The 18,139-nt window shown below is 35.3% G+C and overlaps 1 protein-coding gene across 1 annotated transcript in view; it reads right to left on the bottom strand.

Annotated features, from left to right (window-relative positions):
• Positions 1–18,139, bottom strand: part of LOC136033218 (uncharacterized) — a 95,529-nt gene that overhangs the window by 60,341 nt on the left and 17,049 nt on the right. The window contains exons 3-4 of the mRNA XM_065713928.1: positions 11,911–13,067; positions 7,015–7,417 (exon numbers count right to left, since the gene is read on the bottom strand). Of these exons, the coding sequence (XP_065570000.1) occupies positions 7,015–7,417; positions 11,911–13,067 (1,560 nt within the window). The remainder of the gene's footprint in view (positions 1–7,014; positions 7,418–11,910; positions 13,068–18,139) is intronic.

Below are 18,139 nucleotides of genomic sequence, written 5' to 3'. Positions count from 1 at the left end.
CAGTAACCGGAATCATTGCTTTCCCTGAGACCAAATAATTTCAATGATTTAAAGAAAATGAAAATTGGAGCTTGGAATTTTACAACGTTAAAAATGACTATCGTATTGACATTTTTACTGACGAATCTAGACGATTCGACCTGGACTTTCCCAGGTGTAGGAAGCATGAAATTAGGTGACACAGAATTTTGTTTACTCGGGCAGGAAGGATGGGGTACATAGACAGGGAGTAGGGCTCATGGTGAATAAGGAAGCTGATAAGTCTTGTTTAGGCCGGGAAGGTATTAATAATAGAATACTAATTGCTCATTTTATGACTTTTATGACTAACTGACGGGGATATTAGTGACTCAGATGAATTTCACTTACAGTTACAGGAGCAAATAGACAGGGTTCCAGGTAAAAATCGGGTGTTTTTACTAGAAGATTTCTACACCCAGGTCGATTGAAATAGGTATAGATAGTATCCTAGCCTATATAAATTAGGTGTAGGAAAAGAAAACAGTAATGGATACAGACTTTTGCAATTTTGTAGGTATAACCATCTAGTTATAACCAATACGGTGTTTGGTCATAAAATGGCCCACAAGTTGATACGTACTCACGTGATGGTAAGACAACAAACCTTATTGATTATGTTATAGTATACTGAAGACTGGCAGGAACAATACAAGATACTAGGGTATATAGGAGTGCTGTTATTGATATTAGAAGCAAAGATCACCATCTAGTAGTGGCTAGGGTTAATTTAAATCTGAAATTTCGGAAGGGCAACTACCTCCCGGGAAGTTATGATGTTGGTAGATTCCAGGATGAGAATTTGAGGGAAACTTTCCAGGAACAGTCGAATGCTAGACTTAGGAGTTTAAAATTTGACAATGTGGAAGATGGTTGGAATAATTTTGAAAAAAAACATTTGTGAAGTTGCTGATGGTGTCTTAGGGAAAAAAAGTTAAGACTGCAGCTAGGAATATTAGTGAAAAAGCTTTATGTTTAATAGAGAGGAGAAGGGGTTTGTACAAAAATTATCTTAGTGATAGATCATATGAAAGCAAAAGGAATGTAAAGAAAGTGGAGAAAGCATGAAAATATGAACTAACGAGGTTTGAAGTGGAAGCAATGGATAAAATTGCCGAGGATCTGCAAGATACAGCTAGACGGCGTAATAGTAAAATATTGTACTGGTACGTTAATAAATTGAGAGGCAGTAGTCAATCCGGACTTGTCCTAGTTTAAGATGGGAACGGGGCCACAATTAGTGATAAGGAAAGAGTTAAAGAGAGATGGGCCGAACATTTTGAGAATGTGCTAAACCGAGATACAGTTGCAGGAAAATATGTAGAGGAAAATGAAAAAGTTTGTGACACCTTGGATGTGGAGCAGGATTTGTTTTGTGAAGAAGAATTAGCGACAGTACTAAAAGGATTAAAAAATAATAAGGCTCCAGGTGCTGATAGTGTGGTAAATGAGTTTCTTAAATATGGTGGCTCCGAAGTTAGAAATGAGTTACTGAAGATTATGAATATGATCTTGAAAAAGGGGAAGTACCTAAAGATTTTAGGAAAACCTTAATTAAACCACTGTATAAGAAAGGTGATAAGAGTGAGTGTCGTAATTATCGAGGCATTAGTCTGGTCCCTGGAGGTAGCAAATTACTTAGTATTATGATAATTTTTAGACTGAGGGATGCTGTAGACAAAATTCTAAGAGAAGAACAGTGTGGTTTTAGGAAAGGCAGAGGATGTGTCGACCAAGTTTTACTCTTAGGATAACAATTGAGAAGTGCCTTAGTTGTCAAACACCTTTGGTCCTCAGTTTCATAGATTATGAGCAAGCGTTCGATTCTATTGATAGAAGAACTTAAGCAAAGGTCTTATCCTTACATGGTGTACCGGAGAAATACATTAAAGTGATGATTGCTGTGTACGAGCATAATACTGCGGCAGTTAAGGTAGGAAATGAGGTTGGTAGCTGGTTTTGTATTAAATCAGGAGTTAAGCAGGGTTGTGTTCTATCCCCCTTTATATGGATTATTTTGATGGACTTTGTCTGAAGGAGCACAGGGAAGGCAATGTGAGACCACGGAATCAAATGGGGAGGAAAAACTCACCCGGACTTAGATTATGCTGATGATTTAAGCATCCTAGATGAAAGTGTGAGCAAAATGAATAAGCTTTTAGAGGTTTTGCGAGTTCAGGGTGCTAGAATAGGTTTGAAAATTAATGTTAAGAAGACTAAGTCACTAAGGCTAGGAATAAGTGAAGATGAAAACATGACGTTGGGACGCAAAAAAGTTGATCAGGTGGGCTGCTTCACTTACCTTGCTAGTATTATTAGTAAAGAAGGCGGGAGCAGTGAAGATGTTAAAAGTATAATAGCCAAGGCTTAGGCTGTTTTTCACAGTTAAAATAAAGTTTAAACGAATAGAACGATAAGTCTGCAAACAGATGACGGGGGTCAAGTATGGCTCTGAAGCATGGGCGCTCCGAAAAGCGGATGAATATTTACTAGATGTTTTCAAGAGAAATTGCCTACAGATTGTCCTGGGTACCCGGCTGACTGATCGTATTTCTAACAGTAGACTGTACGCAAAGTGTGGTTCAATCCCGCTATCTAGGGCTATAATGAAAAAAAAGTTAAGATGGTTAGGGCACGTTCTGCGGATGAAGGAAGACAGATTGCCAATGATTGTCCTTTTCGGCCAATATAGGGCTAAACAGACAGCAGGTCGTCCTCGTCTGGGGTGGGAGAATGTCATAAGGAAAGATTTAAAGGAAATGGGAACTTCTTGGAAAGGTGTAAAGATGGAGGCTTTAAATATTTTGGGATGAAGGAAGAGCGTACGTAGCAGTGTTGGCCTGAGACAGCTTGGTGCTGTGGTGAATTGTTAGTAGTAGTAGTAGGTATAAATAATACAGAATTGAAATTGAGAGATCTGTCTTTTAATTTCAAATTCGTTTCATGAGTCGTTGAAAAAAGTTACCTTGGATACATGTGATGCGCCCCAGTCGAATCCGGCATCGAAAAGAAAAGTCCCTATGAATCCTTGGATGACTCCTGGACTCCTTAAAAGTTGGAGGAAGAAAAATAATCTTTGGAAGGCTTACAGGTCCTCTAAGCTATTATTACATGATCCTCGGCTTCAACTTTTCGACTTCAAGGCTTATACAAGAGTTTACAATTCGCTTTGCCGAAAGGCTAAATTGTTGTTCTATTATAAAAAATTCTCTTGCGTGCGGTAAAGACAATATGAAGACATGGCAAGAAATCAAATCTGTTATATGGCCATCTTCTCTGCCTCCTGTCCTTTAAGTATTGTGATTGACGGTGAAAATGTAGAGGGTAAGCTAAAAGTTCAAGATGCGTTTACTTCCTATTTTGCTAATATCGACAAAACTACAGTCTCTTCTGCAAGTCCTTCTTCTTTTCTATCTGATTCTAGGTCCACCTTGTCCTAAATCAATAGGATTGGAACCTGTCTCTGAAGCTAAAATAGCCAGAATTGTCAATAGTTTGAAGGATTCTTCATCTTCTGGCCCAGACTGTATTTCGACTAAGGTTGTCAAGTTCATTCTTCTAGTCATCGTTTCTGCCCTCAAGAGACTTGTCAATCTTTCTTTTGAAAATGGTGTCTTCGCAAGTGCTTTAAAACGTGCTCGTGTTATTTTTTTTAAAGGTGGATCAAGGAACGATCCTGCAGACTATCGTTCCATATCACTGTTTAGTAAAATTTTTGAAAAAAGCTATGCTTTCTCGACTTCTTGATTTTCTTAATTCTAAACACTTTTTTCATGATTTTCAGTTTGGTTTTAGGGCGATGCATTCAACTGAGCATGCATGTGTAACTCTCTTGAATTACTTACATTCAATTCATGACGTTATTTACAGAGGGTTGGGGTATGGCTTCAACCATCTGACACCTTGCAACAGAATCTGGAACACGCTCTCAGAGTCTGCACGAAGTTGCCACTCGTTTGGTATGTTCACAAATTATGTTAGGGAATTTCTATCTAGTAAATACGTTTTTTCCAGTTTCCCTTGGAGTTGATATCTCAGAGTTGAGTTGGATATTTAATTGATTTGATGAAATCATGCACTACACCCTGCCCAGGTTGTCATTTTGGGGATTATTAAGGTGGGCGACTGAATTTTTATTTTTTTTTTTTTTGTGTTGGTATTTTTTTTCTGTTCTTTCCCAGCCATGGAGCCTTATGGGGGAGATTGTGTTGAAGCAGTTTTTTGTTTATGAAATTTATTGTTAAATAAAGAACTTAAAACTCAGTGGTAAGAGGCAGAAACCTGGCATTTATGAATCAACCGCTTCGAACCCACTCAGTATATGTACCTAGAAATAACAGATTCGGTGTTGGAAAATATCCTCATGATGCAAAAAGACCACAACCCTCTAACGGTTTTACAATACCCAAAGGGTAGTAATATAAAGAACGGATGTCCTACATTTCACAAAGATTAAAGAAATTATAGTTTCTTGGGGATTTTTTTTTTTTGAGGGGGGATAGACTGGGACAGAGGTAGGATGAAAAGATAGTAGGATAAAAATATGGTATGATGACAGAGGAGTGTCCACCAGCGCATATGCCACAGGTGACAAAGCACTTAGACAAGTTTTAGCAGGATACCTTTGCTGACAAGACAGTTGACTTGATAGTTAAGCTCTGGGCCAACTTTTCCCTTCTGTTTTGCACTGTATAAAACAGACTAGACTTTGCTGCTTTCATTGTTTTTGATCGCTCTATTGTTTATGTTTGTAATTGTTTTAGTTTTTAGTTTTTTACCTTTTTTTTTAGCTTTTTTAGTTTTTTAGTTTTTTTTCTTTTTAGTTTTTTTTGTAGTTTTTGTAAGGTTCCTTCCTGGAACCTCTCGAACCTAGAACCCCTAGAACCCCAGCCCACCCCTCGAACCTAGCTGTTGGGGTTCTGTCAGATCAGTTCCTTATATTGTCAGTAGTGCAGTTTGGAACAAAAAACTCCAAACTCCTTACTTAAATTCTATTGAATTATTCATAGCAGATTCTGCATCTGGCAGGTCTTTCTCCATCAAGGTTCCAACCTACACTTCATAAGATATACAAAGCACACGCTACGTGGTGCTCAACAGTACCAGTTGAGTACTGGTACTCAACTGGTACCTCAACAGTACCCTGTTGAGCTTTTTGGAAACGTCAAATGATAATTTCATATTTAAAAGAGCTTGAATTGTTCTTACCACTGTGAAACGACCAAAAGGTTTAAAAGTTTTTAGGTTCAACTTGATTACTTACTTTAATCTCTCTCCATTTTAGGCTTCATCTATTCATTCATATAAATTTCGCTTCGTAGTGCATTTGACTTAATAATTCATTTCAATTTCTGATCATTTTAAGTCTAACATAAAAAAAAGTTTAATTCTGCTTATTTTAAGTTTTGAATACTGTTCTTTATTTTTATTCGAAAAAATTCAAAACACTTCTTTTCTAATTAATAATAAAATAAATGTTGTGACAGTTAGGTCACATTTCACGAGTGAAGTTTAAGAGGTTGCCAAAATGGTGCGTTTCAGAAATCCAACTGCTACCAAACTATAAAAGTTAGACATCATAAAAACGGGAGCGGGCCATAAAAACAGATTTAGAGAAAGTGAAAAATTTCTATTGATGGAAAATAAAATGATGTTCTGAAAAAAATGCAGTAGGGAGGGATTAAGCACATCTTCTAAGACATTCAGGCGGCCTAGTGCTGCGATGAGACGTTAGGAGTAGAACGTTAAGTGAGCATTATCGACCACTTAAATAAACCTAATTGTCGTGTTTTAGATTTAGATCAAAATTGCCATTTCTTCAAGTTTGTTGACAATATCGTTTTTCCTGATACAAATAAACAGAAAAATATTTTTGGTTTTTAATTCCAGAATTTGTGGATTTTTTACCAGAACTAGCGAATTTTGAAAAATCAATATACTATTATTTTAACATTTATTTTTGATTGGTGTCACCTACGTGTTTTCACCTTACTAAAAATAAAAAAAATAATAACTTTCGTGGAAAAGTGCCAATGCCTCAAACTTTGATAAAATAAAAATTTAAGGCAGAACTGTCATATTAAATACAAAAATAAAAATAAATTCAAGATGTCAATTTCATAATTTCACAGACAACCTACTTATGAGCTATAGATCAAAACTAGTTATGAAATTAGCAACAAAAATATACTTTTTTTTATTTTGCTTTTTAATTCCAAGTAGTACTTCATGTATTATTATTTTAAATTAGAAACATTTCCTTTTCTAAAAATTTTAGATTTTACCCAAAAATCAGCAACTAAACAAGAGAAAATTATATATATAAGAAAAAAATAAATATAGGTTCCGATTCAGTCCGATAATAATTAGTTTCATGTTCTCATGCAAAGCAGAATTTCACTATGGAAAAAAAAAATTACAAATTCCCCAAAATCAAATAATATTCCCAATAAAAATAAAAGCATTAAAAAATAAGAAGACATCAAAATCGGCATCGACATAAGACTCTAGATTTTTGGGGAAGCATTTATTCCCTAAAAGGGTGACACCTCAATAGGGATTAAATGTCTCATAACTCAAAGAGCGTAATTTTAGGACAAAATTACATCATTTGAGAAAAGGCGATTTCTGGAAAGAAGTTTTCCAAAACAGTGGATAAAAAAAGAAAGTAAATAAAATCTAAATAGGAGTAAACTAGGGAGTTGTAAATTTCTAATCTGGAAAGACTCAAACCAGATTGCAAATAATGCTGAAAACATTAGAGCATGATGAATATGGGATTAGAAATTTAATGATTTTGCTCAAGGAGTACACCAGCTTAAAATAGACAATAGTGAAAAAAAAAAAAAAAAACATTTTACAAACGGACATAAAAAAGTTTTTTTTTTACATTTTTTTCTAGCTTCCATCAGAATCTAGAAAACCATCTATTTCAGTCACTGGTTGCTTAGAGCGTATTATTAAAAGCCTGAAAAAGAAACAAATCAGAAAACTAACCGGATTCCAAATCTAGCAGGTTAACGACTAGCTTTTCTCCGCATATTTTCAACACTGTCATCTTCAACAGTTTATCAGACACCAAAAACTTAAATTCATCCAAAATCGACTTTGGGACACTTCGCCCTTCAAAGCCATCAAGTGTGCAGTTTAAGGCTTGAGCAGGCATAATTGTCACTGTCTCTGTGCGTATTGGCATAACTTTATCAATTGGCACGTAGCTCACGATCCCTGTGTCAACAGATTTCAGGTAAACTTTAGGTTCTGTCGGCTCTGTAAGGATAAGACAACGCTGATATTGTGAGTTTGGTCCAACAGCACCCAAACACGGTTTCATTGCAGACATTTGACTAACCGGCATCTGCTCAAGGCTGCTTGTATAATTCGGCGAGTTTAAAAACGTCTGCAAGAGAACAATCAGGAAATAAGTCATTATAATAAGTAGTATTTGTGTTTGACTAAAGTGCAAACATATGGATAAGAACCAGAACTAACTTTAGTCAACTTGCCACAAGGCATAAATAAGGTAGGGGAAATGCACTACATGATTGAAGTGCTTCCAAGACTTCAAACTGGCCAGCAGAGACCAAAAAGCTTGAGTAATGGCTCTCAACTAATCAAATCCTAACAATTTTGGACCCGAGCCAATAATAAACACCACGAAATTAAGAAGTCTTGGCTTTCTTAAGACACCGGCTGATGGAACTGAGAAGTCAGTTTATACTCGCACACTAAATGCTCGGGAAATATTTACTCCTCTCTAAAAAAAAAGCAACTACCTAAGAAGTAGGCTAGAGATCCTTATAAAAAAAAGTCAGAGCTTTGAACGCAATTGTCCAAGTTATGCTGTTCTATGCTTGTGAGACATAGCCAATAAAAACTAAAGATACGAGCACTTTGGACGTATTCAACCACCACTGACTTAGTTATTTTGTCCGCATTAACAAATGGAACAGAGTACCTAATCAAACAGTTCGTGGCAACAAACTGCAAGTAGAGAGTGACTCAGCCCAATACTTGTAAAAACTCAAAAAAGAAAAAGAAATGCTGACAACCTTGGATACACAAAAGAATCGGAATTTAATGCTGATTCCAGATATATATAGTTTGAATTTTAGTCTTACCTATCAAAATTACAAGCACGAGAATAATTTCCTGATTATTGAAAAAGGGAGAAAACACCTCAAAAAAGTCAAGAGATTCTGATAAAAATCATGGCATTAAATTTAGCTTATCAGAGAACTTAACTATATAGATTTCAAGTTCCTATCTACAAAACTGTGCCTTTAGGGATGATACCATTGTAACTTACAGCCCTTTCCCCAGTTCCTGGGAAAAGGGTTGCAAATTACGTAATTTGTGCATTGTTCACATATAGTATCTGTTATTGGGAAATATATAGAACTTTTCTTGGAGGAGGGTGGGTCCATAAAAAGATTTTCCCGCTGAGAGGAAAGATTTTGGGGGGCACTTTCCAGGAGAAATTTTACACAGGGAGGGTTGGGGGGTTTCAGGCACGTTTGAAAAAATGGCTAGAAATAAAAAGTGCTTTTAAGTGAAAGTAAGGAGCAACATTAAAAAGGACAGAAATTAAACGTATGTGAAGGGACTGTCCCTTCTTATACCTTCACGCTAAAGTGTGACTTTTTGTCACGGATAAAAAAAAATCAACCGAAAGTAAGGAGCAACATTAAAAGTTAAAACAAGTAGAAATTATGATGTGGAGAGTGGCCCCCTTCTCGACAACCTTGCCCTTTTCACTAAAGTTTGACTCTTTGTTCCAATAATTTAAGAATGACTCCTGGAACACAAAAGCTGTTTAATAAGAAAGAGTTGTTTTAAAAGTTCTTGAAAAACTTTATCTTAAAGACCGAGGTATTGAGGAGGGAATTACCCCCCTAACACACCTAGTAATTGCTGTTCGCTTTAATGCTGCTACTTACTTTCAGTTGAAAAACCTTGTTTTTTTTTATTTAATTTCATATCGTTATTTCGAATAATAATGGGAAATCCACCTCTCCATCCATGTGAAATTCCCTTACCCCACGACAAATACTTCCACGGAAAGAGCCTCCTATGTTAATCTCCCCCCCAAAGATGTCTGTATATTTTCCAATAAATACTATACGTAAACAATGGGCTAAGTTCATAGCTTGCAGCCCTTCCCTCAGGAGGGGGGGGGTAATTATTCTCAAAGACATAGTTATTAGATCTTTCGACTATGCTGAACAGAATGGCTATCTCAAAATTTTGATCGTACAACTTTGGGGGAAAAGGGACGCGGGAGGGGTGCTAGTTGCTCTTGGATATTTTTGGTCACTTAAAAAGGGCACTCGAAGTTTCGATTTCGATAGAATGAGCGCTTTCCCGATCTTCTAGGGTCACTGGTTCATATGATGACTCTATTAAAAAAAAAAAAAAAAAAAAAAAAAAAAAAAAAAAAAAAAAAAAAAAAAAAAAAAAAAAAAAAGCTAAGAGCTCCTCATATGGCACTTGTGAAGAGGCCGGAACAGCAAAGAGCTCATATGGCATGAGCTCTAGCAAAATTCTAAGAATTAATAGATTGATTTAAAAGGAAAATCAGAGGCTTAATGCCGGTCATGAGTCACGAGGTCCTTTTAAACATCGAAATTCACTAAGATCCGATCACCCACTCGTAAGTTCAAAATACCTCATTTTTTATAATTCTTCCTCTCCCTTCAGCCCCCCAGATGGTCGAATCGGGAAAAACGAATTTATCAAGTCAATTTGTGAAGCTCCATGACGCGCCTGCCGTTTTTCATCGTCCTATCACGTCCAAAAGCACCAAACTCACCAAAGCACTGACCCCCACCCCCTAGCTCCCCCAAAGAGAGCGGATCCAATCTCATTACGTCAATCAGGTATCTACAATATTTGCTTATTCTACCCACCAAGTTTCATCCCGATCTCTCCACTCTAAGCGTTTTCCAAAATTTCCGGTTTCCCCCTCAAACTCCCCCCAATACCAACAGATCTGATCGGGACTTGAAATAAGAGCTCTGAGACATGAGTTCCTTCTAAATATCCAATTTCATTAAGAACTGGTCACCCGATCTTAAGTTAAAAATACCTCAAGTATCACTTATTAAGCATTTTATTCCCTACTATTTAGGTATGCAAGAATTTGCAGTAATTACACAGATGTTAAAAAATAAATGTCAAACGCTTAGCTAAAAATTGATCTTAAGCGGTTTTTCTGAAAAACAATTTGATGGCAATTTAAAAAATTGTTTTCTGTGTAATGAAATTTAGGAAAATAAACAAAAATTTTCAAGAAATACTGAAGAATATTTTAATGTAATTTCTCTTTTTATTTGTCCTTTAGGATTTTCGTATTTATAAAAGGTTTCCGTACCAGCTTGAAGGACTTTAAATCTACATTTGGTTCCAGGAACCAATAAAGCACTCTGTTTTATAACCCAACTATGGCCCATAGAGTCTGTAATTGTTCCAAATTTGTATTCAAGTTTCACTGACCAATGGCATTCCAATATGGATAGAACTAATCTTATTTTGTATATATTTTTTGAATAATTTGACTAATATGCATGTATTTTACTAGTTTTACCTAACATAGGTATAGCATATAAGAGCTTTATGGTAGACGCTCCACCTTGCCAGGTAAGGAAATTAAAGCTTCGAAACATATTTAGGCACCTGGTATTCCTCTGATGATCCCTTATGGAAGATAACTACATGGAAATATTTCGCTAGATTTAAAGTACTTCTGCTTGTAAATTTACAACGGCTTACATTTATTAATGACGACTTTGCATGGATTTCGACTTGGTTGACGGTTTGGTTATACTGTTTTGTCCTAAGCAATTGAATAAATAAGTAAGGTTAAAACCTCGTTCAAGTGCACATTTATCTTAATTGCTGGATGATAGCTTTTTTCTTCTTTGCTCTCCTTTTTTTGCCAAGTAATTACCTCTAAAACATTACATAAATATAATATATTTACACTATATATATATATATATATATATATATATATATATATATATATATATATACTGATCTCGTACTTTAAATATTTGCGATTTTGAATTTTCAAGAAAGGTTTGGAAACTTTTGATTCAAAGATTCCAGAATTTATAAAGGCTTTTTTGTTGAATATTCACTCAGGTTATACTAAAACCTTCGAGGATGGGAGCTTTTTTATAATTAAAATCAGTTGTTTGCAAAATTATTTATCGAGTTGAAAAAGATAAGAATAGCGCTTCATTCGAAAAAGTTTTAGATATGAGATTTCTTTATTCCTATAGTTCCATAGGTTTAAATTTGTGCACAGAGACGGTCATGGACCCCGATATTTTAGGGGCACAAAATTTCAAACAATAATCTAACGATTACAACCATTTGGCAATTTCTGATTTTTTTTTTTCAAATAAAATAGGGAATACAGTTAATAAATGAAAAAAAAAATTAATAAATCAATAATTAATAAATGAAACTAACAAAAAAATAATTGGATGATAAAAATTAAAATAATTTTGTTAATAAATAAAAATTTGCTAAAATGTTGTGGGAGATAGGGGTAGGCTAATGAAAATTTTGCCCAGGCGCAAGAGAAGCCAGAACCACCATTGTTTGTGTTTGGGAGCCCAAAAAAAGTTTGTCAAAAAAAAAAAAAATTCAATTGACAAGATATAGATTAAAGAAGAACTAACCCTTAAAATTCCCAATCTTTTAAATAAGAGAACTTTTTTGGAGCCAAACATCTAGATTTTTACAAAATTGAATTATATTCCTCAGAATTTTCCTTTGTGGATGATAAAATCGACATATTTTCATTGAGTCCTAAACAAACCTGACCTAAACATTAGAGTACAATTACTTTTAAAGTAAAAAAATATTTAAAAGAAATCTTACTTCAAATGCTTGAATACCACTTTGATCCTTCTCTTGAACAACATAGAAATTGGAAGGAGATTCCATGTTTGTGACTACCACATTTGCTTCAAAATTGCTTTGGATATTCAGTTTCTCATAAGAAGTTGGATTCCCAGGAGCCAAGTCACAAATGGATTTGGGTGCAATCCAATCCCCCAATATATGTGAAACATTCCTTGATTCATAGTACAAATGAACTTCAGGGGGGTAGGTTTTCCCAACTTTGCAGTCAAATATTTTTCCTTTTGTATAAGCTTCAAATTTCTCCGAAAAAATTGCTTCTGAATTGAAATCAATAAGTGAACATCGAACGGAATAAGTCTTTGGGTTTAGAATTTCGCTTGGTATCTCATATAGATTTTTAATAGGCAATACTTCTTTATGTCCGTAATCTACATAGTACAAATGTACAGATTCAGGCGATTTGACTTTAGATATAACAGCACGGTAATATTTTCTATCTGAAGATGATAGGGCTATACATGGGAGCGTTTGACGAGCTTCTGTCAAAGGCTGTAACCTATGATTCTGGGCAATCCTTGCGCTGATATTCTCTATTTCTTGCAATTCATCTGCCAATTGGATACTAAATTTCAAAGGTCCTGTATCTACAGAAGATACCCTCACTTTATGAATTACACCCATATCCAAAACAAGGGGTTCGTAAGTTGTTTTAGTTGTACTCTGAATTGGGGCAGGTAGTGGTGCTTTCGAAACTGGTGGAGGCTGGTCAAGAGCTGGTACAAGAAGCCCTACTTGTAACTTAGCAAGAGCGTCTGAAACATTTCCGTGTTCGTTAGCCATTATCACTGAGTCTATACCCCCTGTCTTCCCGAGTTTTCTTATTGAGAAAATTTGGTTTAGAAGAACGCTTACAATTATAGTATGACTATGGTCTGATAGGTGTTCAGAAGGTAGTAAAAGCCCAGATAGTAAATATTTTACAGCAAGAGGCGGAAAGCGCAAGGTATTACACAGAACAGGATCCAACGCTGACACAGGCGCGACACACGTCAGTGGAACAGTTTCTTCATTTCCATAATCTATAAGCTTCACAGTACAGTCATAATTTGCTGGAAACGCTACAATTTCGCCACGGAACCATTGTTGTCTGTGATATACAAGAACAAGTTCACCTAAAAAAAAAAATAATTAGTCTATGAACACGGTTCAGTTTTGATCAATTCTTAATAATTTAGCTGTATTATTTGTCACGATGATAGTAATGCTTAGGCTTATCTTAATTATGGATTGTAATTTTTGTGGATAGAATTTCCTTAGATTTTTGTAGGTGAATTGTATTAAAACCTAAATCTGGCTATTAACTCATTCATTTCCCTATATATATATATATATATATATATATATATATATATATATACGTATATATAACCCACTTGCATCAAAAGATAAATAGTGGAGTAAACACAAACGAAAATCAACAATAACATTACACACACAAAAAAAAACAATAAATCACCAAAAACAATTAAGCAATAATAACATTAAATCAATAAAATTTATGAAACAAACTAATTAAACCATGTTGAGGCGATAAATGCCGGTACACAGTTTCCGACATCTTTTTGTGTAAACGAGTCAGATTTTCAGTAATATTCGGGGGGTGAAACTTATTTATTATTTTTCTATTCATATACCAAAGAGGAAGATAAAGAAGATATTTACAAGAACGGAAAGAGGTCATCCGAATATCACTAAAATCCTTATTCCAAAGTATAGGATAAAGCCCAGAAATATAAAGAACCGAATGATCTGAAATAGTAGAATACAGCGTTTCAAGGGCAATACGATTAAATTTGTCTCGATTAGCTACAATTTTAGAGCGACCAATCTGGATCTTCGTTCTAGCATCCCGGACGGCACGCTCACGAAAAGTTTTTTAATTTTTGGTAAGTGTAATACCCAACCACCGCATCGAACCTACATGAGGGATGGAAAATATTTTGGAGCTTAGAGGTTTAGGAGAGGATGGAGAATTGAAAGAAAGATGCTCACATTTACCAACGTTAAGCGAAAGACCAACTTTAGCAAAAGAATGAGAAACTTTATAAACCATCTGCGATAGTCTGAGTTTAGACCGGCTAATTAGAAGAATATCATCAGCATAAGCAAGGTATGAAATATCAGTTAACCCAACAAAACACATAAAAGATATAATCTCAAGAATATTAGAAAGAAAAATTTAAAAATGCTTGGAGATAATACTCCGCCCTGCCGTACCCCCCAACGAACAGGGACAATATAAGTAGAAAGGGTACCACTAGTTTTAATTCGAAGATAGGATTTACCATACCAGAACTTGAGAAGAAAAATCAGCGAAAGGTTAATGCCGTGACTATAAAGAGAATAAAGATCCTGACGGTGTACAATATTATCGAAAGCGTTAGAAAGATCAAGGGCACAAATATGAAGACCATGCACTTTAGGAGAAGCATCTTTAACAAGAGCTAAGAGCTCATATGGCACTTGTGACGAGACAAGAAGAGCTAAGAGCCAAGAGCTCATATGGTATGAGCTCTAACAAAATTCTAAGAATCATTGATTTAAAAGGAAAATCAGAGGCTTAATGCCGGTCAGGATTTAAAATAAGAGCTCTGAGTCACGCTGTCCTTCTAAATATCAAAATTCATTAAGATCCGATCACCCACTCGTAAGTTATAAATACCTATTTTTTTCTAATTTTTCCTCTCCCTGTAGCCCCCAAGATGGTCGAATCTGGGAAAACGACTTTATCAAGTCAATTTGTGCAGCTCCCTGACACGCCCACCAATTTTTATCGTCCTAGTATGTCCAGAAGCACCAAACCCGCCAAATCACTAAACCCCTCCCCCAACTCCCCCAAAGAGAGCGAATCCAGTACGGTTACGTCAATCACGTATCAAGGATATATGCTTATTCTATCCACGAAGCTTCATCCCGATTCCTCCACTCCAAATGTTTTCCAAGATTTCCCCATCCATCTCCCCCCAATGTCAAAAGATGTGGTTGGGATTTGGAATAAGAGCTCTGAGACATGAATTCCTTCTAAATATCAAATTTCATTAAGATCCGATCACCTATTCGTAAGATAAAAATAACCCAATTTTAACGTTTTCCAAGAATTCCGGTTTCCCCCAGGTTTTCCCGACAGGTTTTTATTCTTCCCATCCCGTTTCATCCTGATCTCTCCGCTTTAAGTATTTTCTAAGATTTCTGCCCCCCCCCAATGATGCTGGATCCGGCTGAGATTTAAAATAAGAGATCTGAGTTACGAGATCCTTCTAAATATGAAGTTTCATGAAGATCCGATCACTCCTTCGTAAGTTAAAAATACGTCATTTTTTCTAATTTTTCAGAATTAACCCCCCCCCCCCCAATAGAGCGGATCCGTTCCAATTATGTAAATCACATATCTAAGACTTCTGCTTATTTTCCCCACCAAGTTTTATCCCGATCCCTCCAATCTAAGGGTTTTCCATGATTTTAGGTTCCCCCACCCCAAACTCCTTCCAATGTCACCAGATCCGGTCGGGATTTAAAATAAGGGCTCTGAGACAAGATATCCTTTTAATAATCAAATTTCATTGATATCCAATCACCCGTTCGTAAGTTAAAAATACCTCATTTTTTCTAATTTTTCAGAATTCAGAATTTCAGGATTCTCAGTTCAGGGTCACACGACCATATTGGTTTCCTTGTACTTCTTCTCACTCGCTCCTGAGGGACGGCAACCCCGTCAGCACGTTTTAAACACCACACAATTTGGTTGTAGTATTGATTCAATTCATAATTGCTTTTTGTAGAGCGAATATTTAGCTGGAGTAAATGAAAGGGTGCACGTAAGGAACCAAGGAGGAACCAAGGCCAGGGTCGAAATATATAGTGACATATTAGCCGTTTTCCAGTTACTCCAAACAAACCATTTAGAGCCAGGGGAATCTGCCAGGGCTGAAGTATTTGTTCTAATCGAAAAGTAGAGTGATAATGGAAGGTGAACAATATCCTACTCATCTTCGTGGACGTGCACTGTTGAAGATGCAATAAACGGGGAACAAATCACATGAACAATATCCGATAGGCTGCCAGAATTATGGACGTACGAAAAAGATAGATCCTTCGTAATTAAATATATCCCGATTTTCCAGAATTGGGACGTCGGGAAGTGCTCTCCAGATGTTTCTACAGATGTTGGGAAGTGCTCTCCAGATGTTTCTACAGATGTTGGGAAGTGCTCTCCAGAAGCGTCGGGATGTGAATTAAAGCAGGTGACATTTCGGAGTAGCTTTCAATTTCACACTGCATTTACAAAAAAAAAAATGTGCACATTAGTCATAAATATAACGTTAAATAATTTCACAAAGCCGCTTGAGGCCAACTCCCTACCATGGAATTCTAATTTCCTTTAAATCTGCAGTATGATCTCACCCAATTCGGGGATAGCATGTTTTTCGTTTGGCCTTTTTCAATGACCGTAACTTACATCGTTTTCTTTGTTGTCCTATCTTTTTTTTAAATTTGACGTTATAATAATTTTTTAATAATTTAATAATTTATTCCAGAAAAAGCCCGTGGGCCATAGGAAAATTACATAACAAAAAACAAACAACAAATTAACTAAATTAAATTAATACTATAATTAATTAATTAATTAATACTATAGTAAATGTTTCTAAAGAACAGGTATTGCATTTTCATAGTATCAGCTCATTTGAAGTTTCAACACAAGCTTTGTTAGATTTCTTATGTTGTCCTATATTCTTGTCCTAATAATGGATACTGTTAGTTTCTATCCGCTTCTTTGCGTTCTGGATCACAGAAAAATTTAATTCTTTGTTGTCCTATCTTTTTTTAGATTTGACGTCATAGTAAATGTTTCTAAAGAACAGTTTTGAATAAAATTAAGCAATTAGAGTATGCAAAATAATGGGGGAAACATAGTTTTTAGTGAAATTTTGTAAAGGGTAGTAAACCAATATAAATGTCACCTTTTCTTTACAGCCCATCTGCTTCCTTTCATATAGAGAAGAGTACTGTTTTATGAGTCGAAAAATTTTTTTTTTTTATTCAGAAGTCCATTTTAGCATAAATTTCTTATCAAATTGATAAATACAATTTTTTGATAACTGTAAATATTTTTAAAAATCCCAAACACAAATGAAAATTTAAAACGTAAAGCAAAGAAGAACTTCATATTCGTTAATTTAAATAGTTATTGTGGCATTCAAAAATGAACACCAATTTATACTACTTTTATAATTAATTACAAAGAAAAGAGTTCAAGTCAGTCTTCTAAGTTTCTGAAAACACAACTAAAACAACGAAATTAAACGGGGTGTTAAAAATTATGTAAGATGGTTTCAGCTGTTTGAAAGGCTTGGCAGGGCAATGTGAAAACATATGAAAACACACATAATACACATACATAACACACATATATATAATTTATAAACAAAAAAAAAACTATGTTACATTGACCATAGCTTTCAACACAACGCAATAACGACCACAACAATGTAACTAAACGGAGTGTGGAAAACTACGTAAGATGGTTTCAACTATGTGAAAGGCTTGGCAGGCCAATGTGAAAACATAAGAAGACACACTAAGTTACTAATCTGCAATAAGAGCTATACATAACTTACAGATATTTGTCAAATTCCAACAAAAATATGTGATGCTCCTATTCTTGATATAGTATTTAATAGACAACTTAAAAGATCTGGTCAGATTTTTTCAAGAGCTTGTAGATTTTAAGTAAAAAGTTTCAGAGGTTCGTTTAATCTGAAATTCTAAAAAAGCAAAGCTATGCCTACAAGAACTGACGACATTTTGAATTGTACATAATAACCGCAATTAAAAAACTGTTGAAATGAATTCCCAATAGTATTCACGCTGAACTTTTTAAAGAGATTGAACGAATCTTAAAGAAGCCACACGAGGCCGTATCCAGGGGGGTACCGTATTCCCGATCTCCAAAATGCTTTTCCCACTCACAAAAACGTAACAAAAATGAATCTAACAAATTTTGTAGCAATTTGAGTTTTTTTTGTAAAGCTCCCCTGAAAAATCCTGTTGTATCCACCCCAGAAAGGAATTCTGGATACGGACTTGAAGCCACAACATGGAAAGCATGAAATAATAGTAAAATTTGAGTTATCAGAGATAGTTTGCAATGATTAGCCTTGTTCCCTAATGGCAAATGAATCTA

The sequence above is a fragment of the Artemia franciscana genome, chromosome 11, assembly GCF_032884065.1.
Source record: "Artemia franciscana chromosome 11, ASM3288406v1, whole genome shotgun sequence".
Taxonomy (NCBI): Eukaryota; Metazoa; Arthropoda; class Branchiopoda; order Anostraca; family Artemiidae; genus Artemia; species Artemia franciscana.
This window is presented reverse-complemented; position numbering and strand designations above follow the sequence as displayed.